We start from the raw sequence: 16,811 nt of genomic DNA, 5'->3' as shown, positions 1-16,811 counted from the left end.
ATCCGAATGCCATGTTCTTCTTCATATAATCCAGCTTCTCAGATTATATGGACATTCAGTAGAACCAGAGAAAGTTCAAGGTAGTACCTGAATCACAGAACCAACCTAAAAATGTGCGAGAAACTAGGGGAAGTTATGATGATGGCTCACACCTGCTCAGATAGACACTTGCCTCAGTAGTACGTTTTCCAGAGCCTTTGGATATTTATTCCAAAGCTTTCAAAGATTACCTTTTCATTTTTTAAAAAATGCACACTACCAGAGAACCAGCTGGGAGTGCTTATTCCGCCACACATTTGCCTCCCACTAGGAAATAAAGATTTCAGCACAGACTGGCAGGTGAGAGACAGTGACAGCTCTTTGGCAGCCAGGCTGCTTCCTGACTACTCCGGTGACATGTATCAGGGCTCTGGAGACAGATATTTTCAGGATCTGGTATCATGTGACCATGGTTTGCTTCTGCCCATTTTGATCTTGCAAGCTGAATCCAAGACACTCATACTGTTGGGTTTTATGATTGGGGGATGCCAACTTCTCCTTTCCAGCCACCCTTTTCTCAGACGACTGTTTGACAGTTCCTATTTTCTGTTCCAGGTGCCAGGGGAGAATGACAAGCAGTGGAAGCCAGCCTTGGTTGTGCTGACTGAGAAGGACCTTTTAATCTATGACAACATGCCCCGGAGGAAAGAGGCCTGGTTCAGCCCAATTCACACATACCCTCTTCTAGCCACCAGGTAGCAATGGCCTTGGGTTGGAGCTGACTTGTTTGACGTTCAGTGCTATGTAAAGCAACTGCCGTTATTTCGATGCATTATATGATTGCTTCCTGTTGTGTCAGGAGCTGAGAGCTCCTCAAGTAGGTTGTTGTTCTTAGCGCGTCAAGTTGGCCTGTGACTTACGGTGATTCCGTGCACAACAAAATGAGACATAGCCCAATCTGCCCCAGCCCTGTGATCAGGTTCAGATCGGACCATAGGGTTTTCATTGACTGACACTCAGTAGATCACCAGGTCTATCTGCTGAGCCTGTCATAGTCTGGGAGTGTTGCTAAAGTCTGTTCAGCATCCTGGCAACACCCAAGCATCCACAACCTAATAGTTGGTGCCTATGAGGTACACTGGCTGATCATTGAACCCGGGTCTCTCATATGGAAGGCGGCCTTTCTCCCCAAACCACTAATGCTCCCGTCCTCAAAAATACAGCCACGATTTTTTAGTCCGATAGGTTAATTATTAATTATATCATGTTTGGCCTCACTGGGTCACTGAGTTTGAACTGACTCAATGGCACTTAGTAATAACATGAGATAACACACAAAATGCTCACAGTCATGAAGAAACAATGGGATTTCTGGGATTAGCCCTATCTAACCACTGTTCTGCACTCCTGATGTGGTGCTGTAGAATCAGCACTGTACCACCAACCACAAGGTTGGCAGTTCAAACCTACCATCTGCTCCTTGGAAACCCTCTACAGGGTTGCTATGAGTCAGGACCAACTCAACAACACTTAACAACAACAGACATTTTCCTGGATCATCATGTCCCCCCCTTTGAGATGAAGCAAGCGTATGTGTATGCATTCATGAAGGAAGGGGATTCATTTCTTGGGTCAAAGAATGTCACATGAGAATGTTTCACTAGTGCATTGAAGCCTTGTTCTACCTGAGAAATCCAGTAGATTCTTCTTTAGTTGTATAATGGCACAGGGACTACTGATGTCTGTTTGGGTGTTAGAACTTTCATGTGAAAAACTGCCTTAATGTATTATATTCAGGTAGGTGTTGCTTAACATAATATAATGTATTATATTCAGGTAGGTGTTGCTTAACACCTACCTGACATTTGTTATGGGATTTTGTCACTGTGCAAACACCATGTTCTATGCAGGAGAGAAGTGTGCAGGCTGGTCACTGATAGGCTCCAGGGACCAATGAACCAAGGAACTGCATGAAAACTTGGGCTCTACCAATGTGTGTGGCCCCTGTGTGGTCACCACTTGGCTTCTGAGAGCTTTACCTAGCCCCCACCCACCCACCCACCATGCTATCCAGTCGGCCACTGTTCCTGCTCCTTCTCCTGAGCTAAGATCAGTGGCCAGCACTCTAGGAGGAGCTGAGGCTGTCATGTGATCAGGATGCCCCGGCAGAGTGGGCAGCAGCTTCAGTGGGGCATCCCATTCAGAGGCTCTGACAGTGTTTGTGCCATCCCTGCAGGAGGCACCTCACTAAGACAGGTAGCCATACATGGGTCAACAGGACCCCCTTTCTCTGCCTTCCCAGTGACAGAGCAGTCACAGGACAGGACAGCTAGTGAGGAACAGAACAGATCTCCAGGTCTTCATACTTAGCAAAGTATATACCTTACGTCCAGTTCTCTCATCAGGATTTCCAAACTCTGTAGGATAAGCGCTGTAGGACAAGCACTCGGCTGCAAGGTTGGTTTGCGCCACAAGGTTGGTGGTTCAAGCTCACCAGCCGCTCCTTCAAAACCCTATACAGGGTCACTGTGGGTCGGAACCAACTTGGCAGCACTTAACAACAGCAATTATAACTTAAGGAACCATAAATGTCTGTGCACTTGAATGTTGCCTGAAGGGAAGCAAAACAATACATATCTGTACTTGTCTTCTTCAAAGGGCTATTTGCTGAGCATAAGAACAAATCAGACCTGATGCTTGATTCAAGAAGTTGATGACTTTTGTGCTAATGGGCAAAACGTTATTCCTCCCTAGAATATTGTTGTTGTTGGGTGATATCAATTCAATTCCAACTCATTAGTGACTCATCAGTACAAGAGAACAAGACGCTACCTGATCCCATAACATCCTCACAGTTGTTGTTTGGGACCATTGCTGCAGCCACTGTATCAGTTCATCTCATTGAGGGTTTTCCTCTTTTTTGCTGACCCTCTATTTTACCCAGAAGGATGTCATTCTGGTCCTTCCAAAGCACATGAGGTGAAGGGTTGGCACCCTCATTTCTAAGACACACTCTGGCTGTACTTCTTTTCAAGATAGATTTGGTTTGTTCTTCTGGCAGTCCGTGATACTTGTTTGTTCAAGAGAAAGTTTCAGTGTCTCTTCTGACATTCACTTTTGTCCTTCCTTTTTTTCCTGTCTTTTAAATGATCTTTTGCATTCTCTATGTGTGATGTTCTTGTGTTGTCATCCCACAGCTCCTTGGCTCTTAGGTCATTGGTGTTCAGTACAACAAATCTGTTCTTGAGATGGTCTCTAAACTCAGGTAAGATATACTTAAGATTGGAGTCCTTTTGTGGCACTGTAGGATAAGCACTGAGCTGCTAACCATAAGGTCAGTGGTTCAAACCCACCAGCTGCTCCTCAGAAATCCTAGATAGGGTTGCTAAGAGTTGGAGCCAACTTGAAAAGTTATATTTTGACACTCATGGACTTGTTTTAAATTTTTCTTCTATTTTAGTTGTGCACTTGGTGATCTGTTCCGCGGTTGGCCCCTGGCCTTGTTTTGGCTGATGCTATTGAGATGTTCTCTATCATGTCTTCCCAAAGATATAGTCAGTTTGATTCCTGTATATTCAATCTAGCAAGATTCATGTGTATAGTCCGCTTTTATGTTGCTGTAAAACTGTATTGTTGTTGTTAGTGCTAAGTGCCATCAAATCAGTTCCAACTCATAGTGACCCTGTATAGGGTTTCCAACGAGCAGCTGTTGAGTTTGAACCACCAACCTTGTGGTTCAAACTGGCCTGGCAGTCCAGTGCTTTATCCAACAGAGCCACACCAATGAATGAGTCATGAGCTTATAAAATTCTACCATGCAATCTTCAGCTTCATTTCTATCACCAATGCCATAGTTTCCAACTATTGATCCTTTTCTTTGTTTGCAGCTTTCTCATTCCAATCACCAGCAGTTATCACTGCATCTTGATTACATGCTTGATCAATTTCAGACCAAAAACTTTGGTAGAATTCTTCAATTTCTTCATCATTGGCTTTGATACTTGGTACGTAAATTTGAATAATAGTTGTATTAATTGGTCTTCCTCATAGGTGTATGGATGTTATCCTACAGCATTGTACTCTAAAATAGATGTTGAAATGTTCTTTTTGATGATAATCTGACACCATTCCTCTTGAATCTGTTTGACGATTAATATGATGCCATTCCTCTTGAATTCCTGGCATAGTAAATCATAATTGTCTGATTTTAACTTTCTGATACAGGTTTATTTCAGCTCACTAACACCCAAGATACGATCTTTATGCACTTCATTTCATTTTTGATGACTTCCAGTATTCCTAGATTCACACATAGTACTACTCCATATTCCAATTATTAATGGATGAGTGCAACTGTTGTTATCATTGTGAGTCGTGTTCCATCAGCATATAAAGGCCCTGAAAGCTTTGCCTCATCTACATCATTAAGGTTGACTCTATTTTGAGGAGACATCTCTTGCCCAATCATTTTTGAGCACTTTCTTATTGAAGCAGTTCATCTTCTGGTGCTATTGGACAATGTTCCATTGTAATTCGTACGGTTTTCAGTGACTAATCCCTAAGATGTTGACCACTAGTCTGTCTTTGTCTGGGAGCTCTCCTGACCCCTGTCCACCACATGTGACCCTGTTAGTATTTGAAACGCTAGCGACATAGCTTCTAACATCACAGCAAAATGCAAGCCACCACAGTATGGTAAACTGACAGACAAGTAGTGACTCCATAGCTACTGGCAATAGCAAGTCCCAAAGTGTCTGTTGAATGAATTATTGAGTGATGTGGGATAAACTCAGGAGGGAGTTTAGAACAACTCCTTGTAGGACTAGAATGGACTGCAGTGGTCATCTGGTCCCACCATCCAACTGAAGTTTGAATCTTCTTCCATTCCTGCCAGGTCATTTCAGCCCTCAGTTAGAGAATTCTCTGCACTTAATGGAACTCAGCAATCAATAGAATAAAAGAAATTTTAAGATAGCACCTGAATTCCAGAAGCAATCTAGGAGAAACAAAGTACGGAAAGAGGTGGTGCATGTCTGGAAATGACTTTTTAAACAAAGGATCCTAGGAGAACCTTAGAAGGGAGTAAAGGAAGAATAGGGAAAAGAAAAAATCAAGGAAAGGTATAGTTTTAGGCAAAGACTTGGCTTCAGCCTGATCTTACAGGAAGTTTGAGAGCTGTACTGTCCAAATATGGTAACTACTAGCCCCATGTGGCTGTTTAAGTTAATTTAAAATAAACATTTAAAATATAAAAATGAAGATTTCCATTCCTCAGTTGCTTCAGTCACATTTGAAGTGTTCAGCAGTCACGGTTACCAGGCTGGACAGAGCAGAAGGAGAAGAATCCCCACTGCAGACAGTTTTGTTGGCCAGCACTGACCTGGAATGTGAATCACTACCTCAGCACTCCTGCCGGCTCAGCAGGTTACTGGGCTGACTCTCCCACAGCAGTGGGTCCCAAGCTAAGGATGCGTAGAGGGACGCCAACTCACAGGCAGGCATGCCGGCTCACTAGTTCCAGTGGCTAACAGCTTGGAGCTGTCTGCTGAAGAAAGTCACAAGTGTGAGCCCTCCAAAGCAAAGCCCCAGATGGCATGGTGGAGTAGGCAGACACACTGAGCAGACCCTTTACAACAAAGCCATACAAGACCAAGTCAAAAAGATACAGATGGTCATCCTGGAACCCTGAATGCTTGTCAAAGGAAAGAACTGAGTGCTGACTGGAAGAGGAAGCTGAACAGGAGAATCAGGAGAGGAGAAAACTGGGCTAGCTGTCAGCTGGTGAGGAGCAGCACAGCCATCGTGAGCTATTGTGAGCAGCTGGTGATCCGGCAGCCTTCAGACACAGGATGAGGATGGAGGTTGGTGGCAAGGGGTGTTTGGTTCTCCCTTGTTCCATGCCCTCCTGGTTGATGCAGACATGTCCAGTCCCTGGCTTAGCCAATCCAGCAGTCACAGCATCACCTCCTGTGCAGTCTTGGCCCTGCCTAGGGCTGGGTACCAGGGGTACCACCCCTGCTTCTAGAGGTGCATGAACCCACACTAAATTATGCTACACAAACAGCAAACAGGAAACTGCGTTCATACTTCCAGTCTTTGTCACATCCACTAGGAGACTTTTGGTGAGTGCCTGGGAAGACAATAACATACAGTTATCAAATATAAATTCAAGAAAACCACAATGTCAAGGAAAAACTGACAATTTCAGTTTACATGAAGAAACAAGACAGCGTGCCTCAAAAAGTGACCAAATTACAAGTCAAAAAATATAATACCAAAGATGGTATCAGAACTATTCAATAAGGAATTTTGAAAAGTGAAATTTAGGTAACTTCAATGGATTGAGAGAAAGGAAAGCAAGGAGAACACAAAAAACACTTCAGAACAATTCAGGAAAGCATTATAAGAACAAACTAGCCAAAGAAATGAACATTTGAAAACCATACAAAAACAGCAATTAGAAAGCCAAAAAAAAATGATTACTAAGATTTTCAGAAATAGATAGTACATTGAAAGGGCAAAGAAGTAGAACTGAATCAAAGAAAAAAATTACTGAGCTTGAAGAAAAATCTCAATATTCATCTTGACTTGGGCACCACCAACCACCGTGGTTTGCTTGCACTTGTCACGGTCAGCTTCCCTAGTGACACTGTGGATGCAACTAATCAGAGACTTTTTGGAAAGCAAACAACCAGCCAGGTGTAAGGAGGCGAGGAGAATATAGTCCTTTGGTGGCTCCCCGGACTGGGCTTCTGAAGGAATTGCTGTGGGAGGCAGGGTTTGCCTGTTGAGGATTGAAACTCTTCTGTCCTTAAGTGGCAGCAGGATGGAGCCTATGCTCTTCTGAGAGGTCAGAGGGAATCCCAAATCTTCCTTTTCAGAAGTCAGCTAGTGCTTCTTGGGCTGTGCCCTAGCCATGTGTTAACGTTCACCCAAGGCATCTTTCCATTCTTCCCCATGCATGCCATACACTCATTGTGTTGTTTTATCGATAAGGATCTGGGTGAGTCACCTGTCAAATTGCACTATTTTCTTTGTTTATTTCCAAAATACAAGAGACGAAACCTTACCATTCTCACTTCGAAGGAGTACATTGGCTGTACTTCTCCCAAGAGAGTTCGTTCTTTTGTCATTTGATTCAGTCGTCTTCACCAGCACCGTAACTGATACACAGCACAAATCTTAAATGTACAGCTAGATTAGATTTTAGTTATGGATATAAAAAATCATGTCTTTCAAACTTTTACTACCAGGTATCTATTAATAAATCCTCCTGCTAACATTATCAAGAAGGCCCTGGTAATACCAACTGTACATTAGACCAAGATGGTAATAAACCAATAAACCTTCCACTGACCACTTAGCACAGGGTGAGACGGCTTACACTATATGGATCCCATCAGGGTTTGCAAATCTTGCCCAATTTAAGAATCATCTAGCTCCTTATTAAAGACTCATGTTCTTAGGACCCTGCTCTAGAGAATTCAGCTTAGTAGGCCAGAACAGAAGGACAGAAGTTTGTGCTTTTAATAAAAATTAGGCATGTGTAGAATATGAGATTGCTACATTTAATTGTCATAATCCTATGAGATGTAGGTTTTATTTACCTCATTTACAAACGTTCCTGGGTGGTACAGCTGGTTCCTGCACTCCGCTGCTAATTAAAAGCTTGAAGGTAGAGTCCACCTGGAAAAGAAAGGACTGACAATCTCTTTGGAACAATAGCTTTTGAAAACCCGATGCAGCCAGACAGTGGCACTCTGGCACACACGGAATCCCTATGAACTGAACTCAGCAGCAACTGGGTTGGTTAATAAGTCAGCCGTTCAAACCCACCGGTTGTTCCTTGGAAACCCTATAACAGGGTCACTATGAATAGGAGCTGGCTCGTTGGCACTTAACACCAAAAACAAGCTGAGATGATCTGAGGAACCGAAAGACTAAGTGAGGCATTCACAGCCTCCTGGTAGAGCTAGGAAGTTAGACGCTAAGATTCTGATTCCAGCCTCCTGAATCCACCTGCTCAACCACTGCTCTCTACAGCTTTCCGAGAACATGCTCTTATTTCCTTGTGCTTTAGTGGCTTTTAAAATCTGCTGAACGTAGCATGTAAATCTGTCTTTAGCTTTTCTGACAACATAGTCATGTGTTAAGTAGCTACTGCTATTCAAAGATCTATCTAGGGGATGATAGGGATGGTGTGTGTCCTGGGTGCCACTTAAGGGGGCGGGGTTGGTTACCAATGAGCAGTTTCTATTGGCCACCACAATTTCCAGGACTAATTGTAAGAGAGCAGTCAATAACTTAAAGCTAATTGCTATTGGGCTGTTGTCCATCGGCACACTTCTGTGTCTGTCCCATGGGAAAGTGTTGCCGCAGATCACCCGACACAGTGAAGATGAAATAGAAATGATCAGAGAACTAGATGTTCTTCTACTCATGGTGTAGAATGGTGCTTCTCAAGGTGTGGTTCCCAGGTTAGTTACATCACCACTACCACATGGGAGTTTATTAGAAATGCACATCCTTGGGCCCCGCCCCCAAATGCCACCACTCATCTGTCAGTTTGTCTTGCTGTGATGCTGGAAGCTATGCCGACAGTGTTTTAAATACCAGCAGGGTCACCCAGGGAGGACAAGTTTCAGCTGAGCTTCCAGACAAAGACAGACTAAGAAGGAGGAAAGAAAGACACTTCTGAATGTTTAGTCCCTAAAAATCTTATGATTAGCAGTGGAACTCTGTCAGCACCAGAATATTGAATATTGAAACATGACAAATACCAGTATATTGTGAGATATAGTGGCAGAAGGTGGGCCCCTAAGGTTGAAAGGAACTCAAAATACAACTAGGGAAGATCTGTCTCCTCAAAGAAGAGTTGACTGACTGTGATGATGCAAATGAAGCAAAGCTTTCAGGACCTTCATGGGCTGAAGGAGCACAACTCAAAATGAGGAGAAACATTGTAAACATCCATTAATAATCAGAACATGAAATGTATGAAGTATGAAACTTGAAAACTTGCAAGTTGTCAAAAATGGAACTGAACACATTAAGATCAATATCCTATGCATCATTGAGCTGAAATAGACCAAAATGTCCAATATACGACCCTGTATAGGGTTTCTGAGGAGGAACTGGTAAGCTTGAACCGCTGAACTTGTGGTTCACACCAGCTTTGCAGTCCAATTAATTAATTGACAGGAGCTCTGGTAGCGTAGCGAATTGGACTGTGAACTACAAGGTCAGTAGTTCGAAACTACCAGCTGTTCTGCGGGAGAAAGATGAGGCTTTCTGCTCCTGTAAAGATTTACAGCCTCAGAAACCCTGTACAGGGTCGCTATGAGTCGGAACCGACTCCACGGCACATAACAACAACAACAATCACATCAGAGCTCCTAACTGGTGGAAAATCAGAAAATGTGTGTACCATGGTTATATTCTTTCAGCATACTTACGCAGTCTGTATAATGAGCACATAATATTATGTCGTGTCTGACAACTGGCTCTACTCCGCGACCCACGTTGATATATTAAACCCAAGTAGGGGCAACGGGAGATTAGAAATTAAAAGGAAGACACAAGACACAAAATGAAAATAGTAAGTTGGGACCAGGTGGGACACAGCATTCAGATGGAGATCCTGTGACTCAGACCTAGTACCGAGAGTTTGTTATATACATATATCAAAGGAAAGTGCTGGGGTTGGGAAAATAATACAAAAAACATCTGGTGTTGTTGATGCAAGCAGTACACGGGACTTTATCAGAATAATGTAACTTGTGGTTGCTAAAGAGACAGAAATAGGGCAGCTGGATGTTTTTGCAGACTAAACTGAAGGCCATGGCTGCATACAAGAAAAGACTTTGCAAATTCCTTGTTCTCTGAAGCAGGCTTTGCAAGTTCCTCGGGGGGCAGCCTGACCTGGGAGCAGACCGATTATCTGGACCACAACTGTTTGGTTGCAGTCCTTTGGTTAAACTGCCCCCAAGTCTGACACCTTCGGTTTAGTTGCTCCCAACAATATTAGAAGCTGTAGTACGTGAAGAAGACTTTATGTGAAAAAGAAGGATTGAAGGAAGACTCAGTAATAACCTGCGATATGGAGGTGATGCAACCTTGCTTGATGAAAGTGACAAGACTTAAAATACTTACTGATGAAGATCAAAGACCACAGTCTTCATTATAGTTGCACCTCAGTGTAAAGAAAACAACAATCATCATCAATGGACCAATAAATAATATCATGATAATAGGAAAAAATGGAGTTGTCAAAGACTTCATTTTTCTTGGAGCCATTATCAACACTCATGGAAGCACCTGTCAAGAAATCAAATGATGTATTGCATTGGGTAAATATGCTGCATAAGACCTCTTTAAAGTGTACAAGAACAAAGATGTCAGTTTTAGGACTAAAGTGCACCTGACCCAAGCCATGGTAAAGCGTCATGTGCATGTGAAAGTTGGACAGTGAATAATCAAGACAGTAAAGGAATTGATGCCTTTGAGTTATGGTGTTAAAAAAGAGTATTAAAAGTGCCATGGACTGCTAGAAGACCCAGAATTGTGAGACTTCTTTCATAGTTTGTTCATATTATGAGGAGGGACCAGTCCCTGAAGAAGAACATCATGCTTAGTAAAGTGGACGGTCAGAGAAAAAGAGGAAGACCCCCAGCAAGATGGATTGGTGAGTGCCGCAGAACTAACAAAGACTGTGAAGTTGGCACAGGTCCAGACAGTGTCTTCTTCTGTTTTGTGTAGGGTCGCTGTTGGTCATAACTGACTCAACAGCACCTAACTATTAACTGAGTCAGAACTTCTAGGTGTGGGGCTCACCCTCTCTGTGATTCAGAAAACCCTTGAGATGTTTGTGATGCAGGATACAAGTGTGAGAACTTCTGGCTTTAGGAAACTGTTCAAACAGTTCTTTCTTGCTCTGGTTCTTAACAAGTATTGTTTTGCCTCCAACTGTGATGACAAATGCTGAGTCACTTTAAAGAGCTCCATGAGCAGGAAGCTTCCACTCTCTTATTCTTGGCTTTGCTTTCCTCTTTTATTAGTTTTCTATGGCTGCTGTAACAAATTACTACATATTTAGAGCCTTAAAACAAACAAACAACAGTATTATCTGATGTTTCTGGAGGCCATAGTCTGGCTTGGTCCCAATGGGCCAAAATCGAGGTATTGGTAGGTCTGAGCTCCTTCTGGAAACTGTAGGTGAGGATCCATTATTAATCTTGGATTCCTCTCTTGGAAATGGTCAAAACTAGCATATCCTTCAATATTGATGTTATTCCAGTACAGCCAGAAAGTTCCGTAGAAGTGAGCATGGCGAGACTTGGTCTCATGTACTTTGTACATGTTATCAGGAGGGACCAGTCTCTGGAGAGGGACGTCATGCATGGTAAAATACAGGATCAGCAAAAAGGGGACCCTCAGCGAGACTGATTGACAGAGTGGCTGCAACAGTCAGCTGCTTCCTGATTCTCTTGGGGTTGCTAAGAATTGGAACCACTCCACTCAACGGCACGTAAGAACAATAACAATTAAATTGTTGTTGTTGCTAAGTGCCATGAGTTGGTTCCCACTCATAGTGGCCCTGTATAGGATTTCCGGGTCTGTAAATCTTTTTGGGAACAGAAAGTCTCATCTTTCTCTGGCGGAGTGGCTGGTGGGCTCAAGCTATTAATCTTGTGGCTCATAGTCCAGTGCTTATCCTACAGAGCCACTGGGCTCCCCACCCTTAAATAAATCATCACTAATTTGCACCCACCACCTGTCTGTCCGTTTGTCATTCAGTGTCAGCTTGTATGTTGCTATGATGCAGGCAAGTCTGCCCCCAGTACTTCAAATGCCAACAAGAGTCACCCATAGTGGACAGGTTTCAGTAGAGCTTGAAGACCAAGACAAACTAGGAAGAAAGACCTGGTAATCTACTTCTGAAAATTAGTCAAAAGTATAATGTTCAATGTTGTTGCTGTTGTTGTTGTTAGGTACCATCGAGTCATTAACCAACTAATAGTGACCTTATGCACAGCAGCACAAAACACTGAATTGAGTCCCTTAGGTCGGAAGGCACTCAAAATACACAGTGGCCACAATGACAGACTCAGAGATAGCAATGATTGGGAAGATGACAGCAGGCCAAGGCATCATTTCATTCTCTTACACATGGGATTCCCAAGAGTTGGAGCCAACTCTATGGTAACTAACAACAACAATTATTATACAAAGTCTTGCTTGCAATAATCAGCTTCCTCCAAATAGTTCTGCCTATTTTCATTTCTCCTCAACTTAATACAAGAGAATAGTTTAAGTTTTGGTACTGCATTCAGGAAGGTGGTAAGAAATCATGAGCTTACAGATAACTCTCCTGCTTGAACATAAGCTTGATTTAATGCAAAGTCCAGTGAACATGTAAATTAATTGTGGACTGATTTTTAGATTTCAAATAATTCTTTTAGAAAGTATCCACCACTAGATATATCTCTAGGTAGCTCTAGATAGATCTAGATAGATAGATACATACATAGATCTATCTAGAGCTATCTAGAGACATATCTAGATGCAGGAAGTTTCTTACCACAGATAAAATAGGACTCACTTGCATATCAGATTTGTAATAAAAGACAAAAAGCTAGAACCACCTAGAGTGTTTTGCATATGGTACCATGATTTATTTCCTCACTGATCACTGTCTTTGGGTCTTCTCTGGTTTGTTGTTGTTAAGTGCCGTCGAGTCAGTTCTGACCCATAGTGACCCTGTATAGGGTTTCCGAGGAGCAGCTGGTGAGCTTGAACCACTGGCATTGTGGTTCAAACCGACTTTGCAATTCAGCACATTAACCCACAGCGCCACATAGGGTTGGTAAACTATGTCTCTGAGACCTGGTGTGGCACTGTAGGTTAAACACTGGGCTGCTAGCCACAAGGTCAGCAGTTCAAACCCACTAGCTACTTCTCAGAAACCCTATACAGGAGGATCACTCCGAGTTGGAACCGACTCAACAGCATGCAACAAGAACAAAGTCTCATAGTCAAATATGGTCCACCATGTGTTTTTATACAGACTGTGAGTTAAAGATGATTTTTACATTTTTAAATGATCTTAAAGATTTAAAAAGAATAATTTGAAATAGGGGAAATAATATGAAATTCCTACATTTGTGTCCATCAATAAAAAGTCATTGGAATTTAGTCACGTCCACATACTTTCATCCTGCCTATGTTGTCCCCACCCTGTGCTGCAGACTCCAGCAGTTGTAATAGAGACTGGATGGTCCTCAAACGCTAAACTACTTGCTACCTAGCCCTTTAAGGAAACAGTTAGCCAACCAGTGATCTGGTTCATAGGCGCCTGGATTGCACAAGTTAAGTGCTTGACTGCTAACCAAAAGGACAGTGGTTCAAGCCCACCATCCACTCCTCAGGAGAGCGATGTGACAGTTTGCTTCTGTGAAAGTTTTTGCCCAGCAGGGCTGCCCTGAGGAGGAATCCGCTTCACAGCAATGAATTGTTTCCTTGTTGTTGTTGTTTGGTTTGGGATCTAGTTCATTAGCAACTCCTAAACTGTGGTGCCGCTGCTGCCCTGGTTTTTTTGCTTTGTGTTATCTTCTGGGCACTTTTCCTTGTTATTTTTGCACACTTTCCTGCTTCATTTGAATGGCTGCATGGTGCATAAATGTGAAGCATTTATGCACAGGTTCTGGAAACTTAAAACCTGACTTGAAATCCCAGCTTTTCAACCACAAGCCAATGCTGTAATGCCTCATGGAATATGTGGTAACACCATACAAGGATTCTTGTAGACACTGATTAGAATAGTTGACCTGAGACATGGTAAGTGAAAAGTCATTATTATTATTACCATTATTTTTAAGCCAATTCTCTGTTGTTGTGTTTATAAATGTACATTGGCTAATTTGTGAAAACGGCTTCATCACACAGAAAACTGTAACCAACTAAAATGTACAGGTCAACATCATAGCACTTTCTAACAAACCTTTTAGAACTTGTCATGTTAGGAAAAAATGAAAATTAAAAAATAACAACAAAAACATGTGTCAAAGAGCATCTACTTTTTTACAAAAGGAAAACAACCTGATATATGGTTGGTAGAATTATTTGATTTGGACAGATAGTGACCCAATGTGACAGAATAAAACCAAGTGGTTACGAATCGGTCTGTGAACCGCAAGGTCAGCAGTTCAAAACTACCAGCTGTTCCGCGGGAGAAAGATGAGGCTTTCTGCTCCTGTAAAGATTTACAGCCTCGGAAACCCTGTACAGGGTTGCTATGAGTCGGAACCGACTCCACAGCACTTAACAACAACAATATAGGGTTTTCTAGGCAGTAACATTTATGGGAGGAGCCCTGGTAGAGTAGTTGGTTACATGTTGGGCTGCTAACTGCAGTGTCAGAAGTTCAAATCTACCAGCAGTTCTGTGCAAGAAAGATAAGACTTTCTGTCCTTGTAAAGCGTTACAGCCTCAGAAGCCCATTACAGGGTCACTATGAGTCAGAATCGACTCCGCAGCACGTAATCAGCAATATTTATGGGAGAAGATGTTTTCTTACATGAGTGACTGGGTGAATTTGAACATCACCTTTTCAGTTAGCAGCTAAGTGCTTGACCATTGTGGCACCAAAACTCCTTTATTTACTGGTGACACACCTGCGTTCACACCCAGTTTTGTCCCATCAAAGGCCTGTTTATAGGCTTATGAATATGAGTCAATTATTTCTCCTCTCTGACCCTGTTTCCTCATCTGAAAATTAGGATCATGCTGTCTAATGCAGGCTGAATATGAAAATTAGAGTATGCTAACATAGGTACAGGAGGAGCTCTGGTAGCATAGTGATTACGAATCGGGCTGCAAACCTCCGGGACAGCAGTTTAAAACTACCAGCTGCTCCGCGGGAGAAAGATGAGGCTTTCTGCTCCCGTAAAGACTTACAGCCTGTACAGGGTCATTATGAGTCCACCAGCACATAACAACAACAACAACACAGGTTACAGAGTCCTGGTGAAGTGCTGTAGGATAAGTACTGGATTGCTAGCCACAAGGTTAGTGGTTCAAACCCACCAGCTGCTCCTCACAAACCCTTTGCAGCACCACTATGAGTCGGGACCAACTCCAAGGCACTAACTGCAACAGTAACATAGGTGGAGCCTGATGTAGCACAACGTCTGGTACAAAGCAGGTGCCTGGTGACTGACTGTCTCCTCGGTAGTAGGGAAAAGCTTTCTTCAGAGTGTTGAAGGCTGTCTTTTTCCTGTACAAAAGTAGCTGGCTAGGATCAAAGTCAGCTTTGGATTTTTATAAATCAAGTTACTCCCAGTTACAAAGGAGAAAATATATCTTCAAATAAATATTATTATTGTTGTTGTTAAGAGCCATTGAGTCAGTTCTGACTCATAGCCACCCTGTATAGGGTTTCCTAAAGGTGACTGGTGAGCTAGAACTGCCGACCTTGAGGTTCAAACCGACCTTAAAGTCCAGTGCATTAACCCACAGTGCCACACCTGGACTCCACAGAGACTCTTTATTTGTCTTTTGCAGGAGTAAACATAAGACAACTACAAACACAGATCACCCTGGTGAGGGAAAGCGTAGACATCATGATGCTTCCACGTGATGACCTTTCATGAGGCACAGAGAACAAAAGGATCTCCTCCCACCAACACGCCTGACAGCAGCAGCCATGCATTACATATGCATGCTGCACCTATGAGAGCAGAGAGGAGACTACTGCAGATAGGGTCATCACAGACCCTGAGGCTCTCAGGGCACGACATCACAATCAGGCCACCATTAAAGGATGTACCGAGGAATGTTCTTGTGAAGGCTGCCTGGAGGATGTGGCCCCAAACCTACTTTTAAATATATTCTGTTTTTAACTCTAGCAGCTCGGCTCTCAGATATGCAGTTTTTCTTAATCAAGAAAAATTGACATCTGAATACTTAAACCTAAGCACAAGATGGCATTAAGCTCTGCAGGCAAAAAACCTTTATGGTTCATACTTCCTCTGACAGTTCATAGTTTATTTGTGTGTGTGTGTGTGGTTTAGGTACCAGGCCTGTTCGTTTTGCTGATGTGTCGATCCCGACACATAGAGATGGAGTGGAATTGCCCACATAGGGTTTCCATGGCTGTAAATCTGTATAGAAGCCAACTGCTACTTCCTTCAGCTCAGTGGCTGGTGGGTTCAAAGCATAAACCTCTTGGTTAGCAGCGGAGTGCTTAATAACCACAGTACTACAAGGGTCATTTTAGGTCTCAACACATGGAATTTCTATTTTTCTGAAAGATGAAAATGTGATTGTGCTTTATGACCACAGCCCTAGAAATGTTCACAACATCGTATTCTTTTTTTTTTTTTTTTAATGTTTTATTGTAAATTATATGGTAGTTTACATGAGAGAACTTTAGTTTTACATTCATTCCATCGTATATCATCTCATTGCCATGGTTCCAATCCCCTCCATGCATCATCAACCAACCAAAGGGTATATCCTAGAAACCCGCCCCCTACACTTCCCTCTACACAACGTCTTATTCTTGCTGGGGACCGCCACGTGAAGAGGTTTATGGGCAGTACTCTCTCTCACTGGCAAACTTGTGCCTCGGTGCTTCCGTAGTGTATTTATAGCAGTACACTTGGGAAGTTTGCATCTGTTTTATAATTTAGGTATTCTCAACCTTCAACTTTTTATGAGTCCTTGGGAAAACTTGGTTTTTGCTTAGCCAAAGCTTCTTTAATGTTGCTCAACATTAATTTTTAGGGAAAAAAAAACAACAAACCTTTACCCATGTGGAATAAGAGTATTGA

General features: G+C 42.6%; 1 protein-coding gene across 1 annotated transcript in view; it reads left to right on the top strand.

Moving 5' to 3' along the window:
• The window catches only part of SNTB1 (syntrophin, beta 1 (dystrophin-associated protein A1, 59kDa, basic component 1)), a 361,887-nt gene that overhangs the window by 307,777 nt on the left and 37,299 nt on the right, over window positions 1–16,811 (top strand). Inside the window, exon 4 of the mRNA XM_006830679.1 lies at window positions 595–734. Within this exon, the coding sequence (XP_006830742.1) occupies window positions 595–734 (140 nt within the window). The remainder of the gene's footprint in view (window positions 1–594; window positions 735–16,811) is intronic.

This window comes from Chrysochloris asiatica, unplaced genomic scaffold (assembly GCF_000296735.1).
Source record: "Chrysochloris asiatica unplaced genomic scaffold, ChrAsi1.0 scaffold00001, whole genome shotgun sequence".
NCBI lineage: Eukaryota > Metazoa > Chordata > Mammalia > Afrosoricida > Chrysochloridae > Chrysochloris > Chrysochloris asiatica.
Note: the sequence above shows the minus strand (reverse complement) of the source record. Positions and strands in the feature narration are given on the sequence as shown.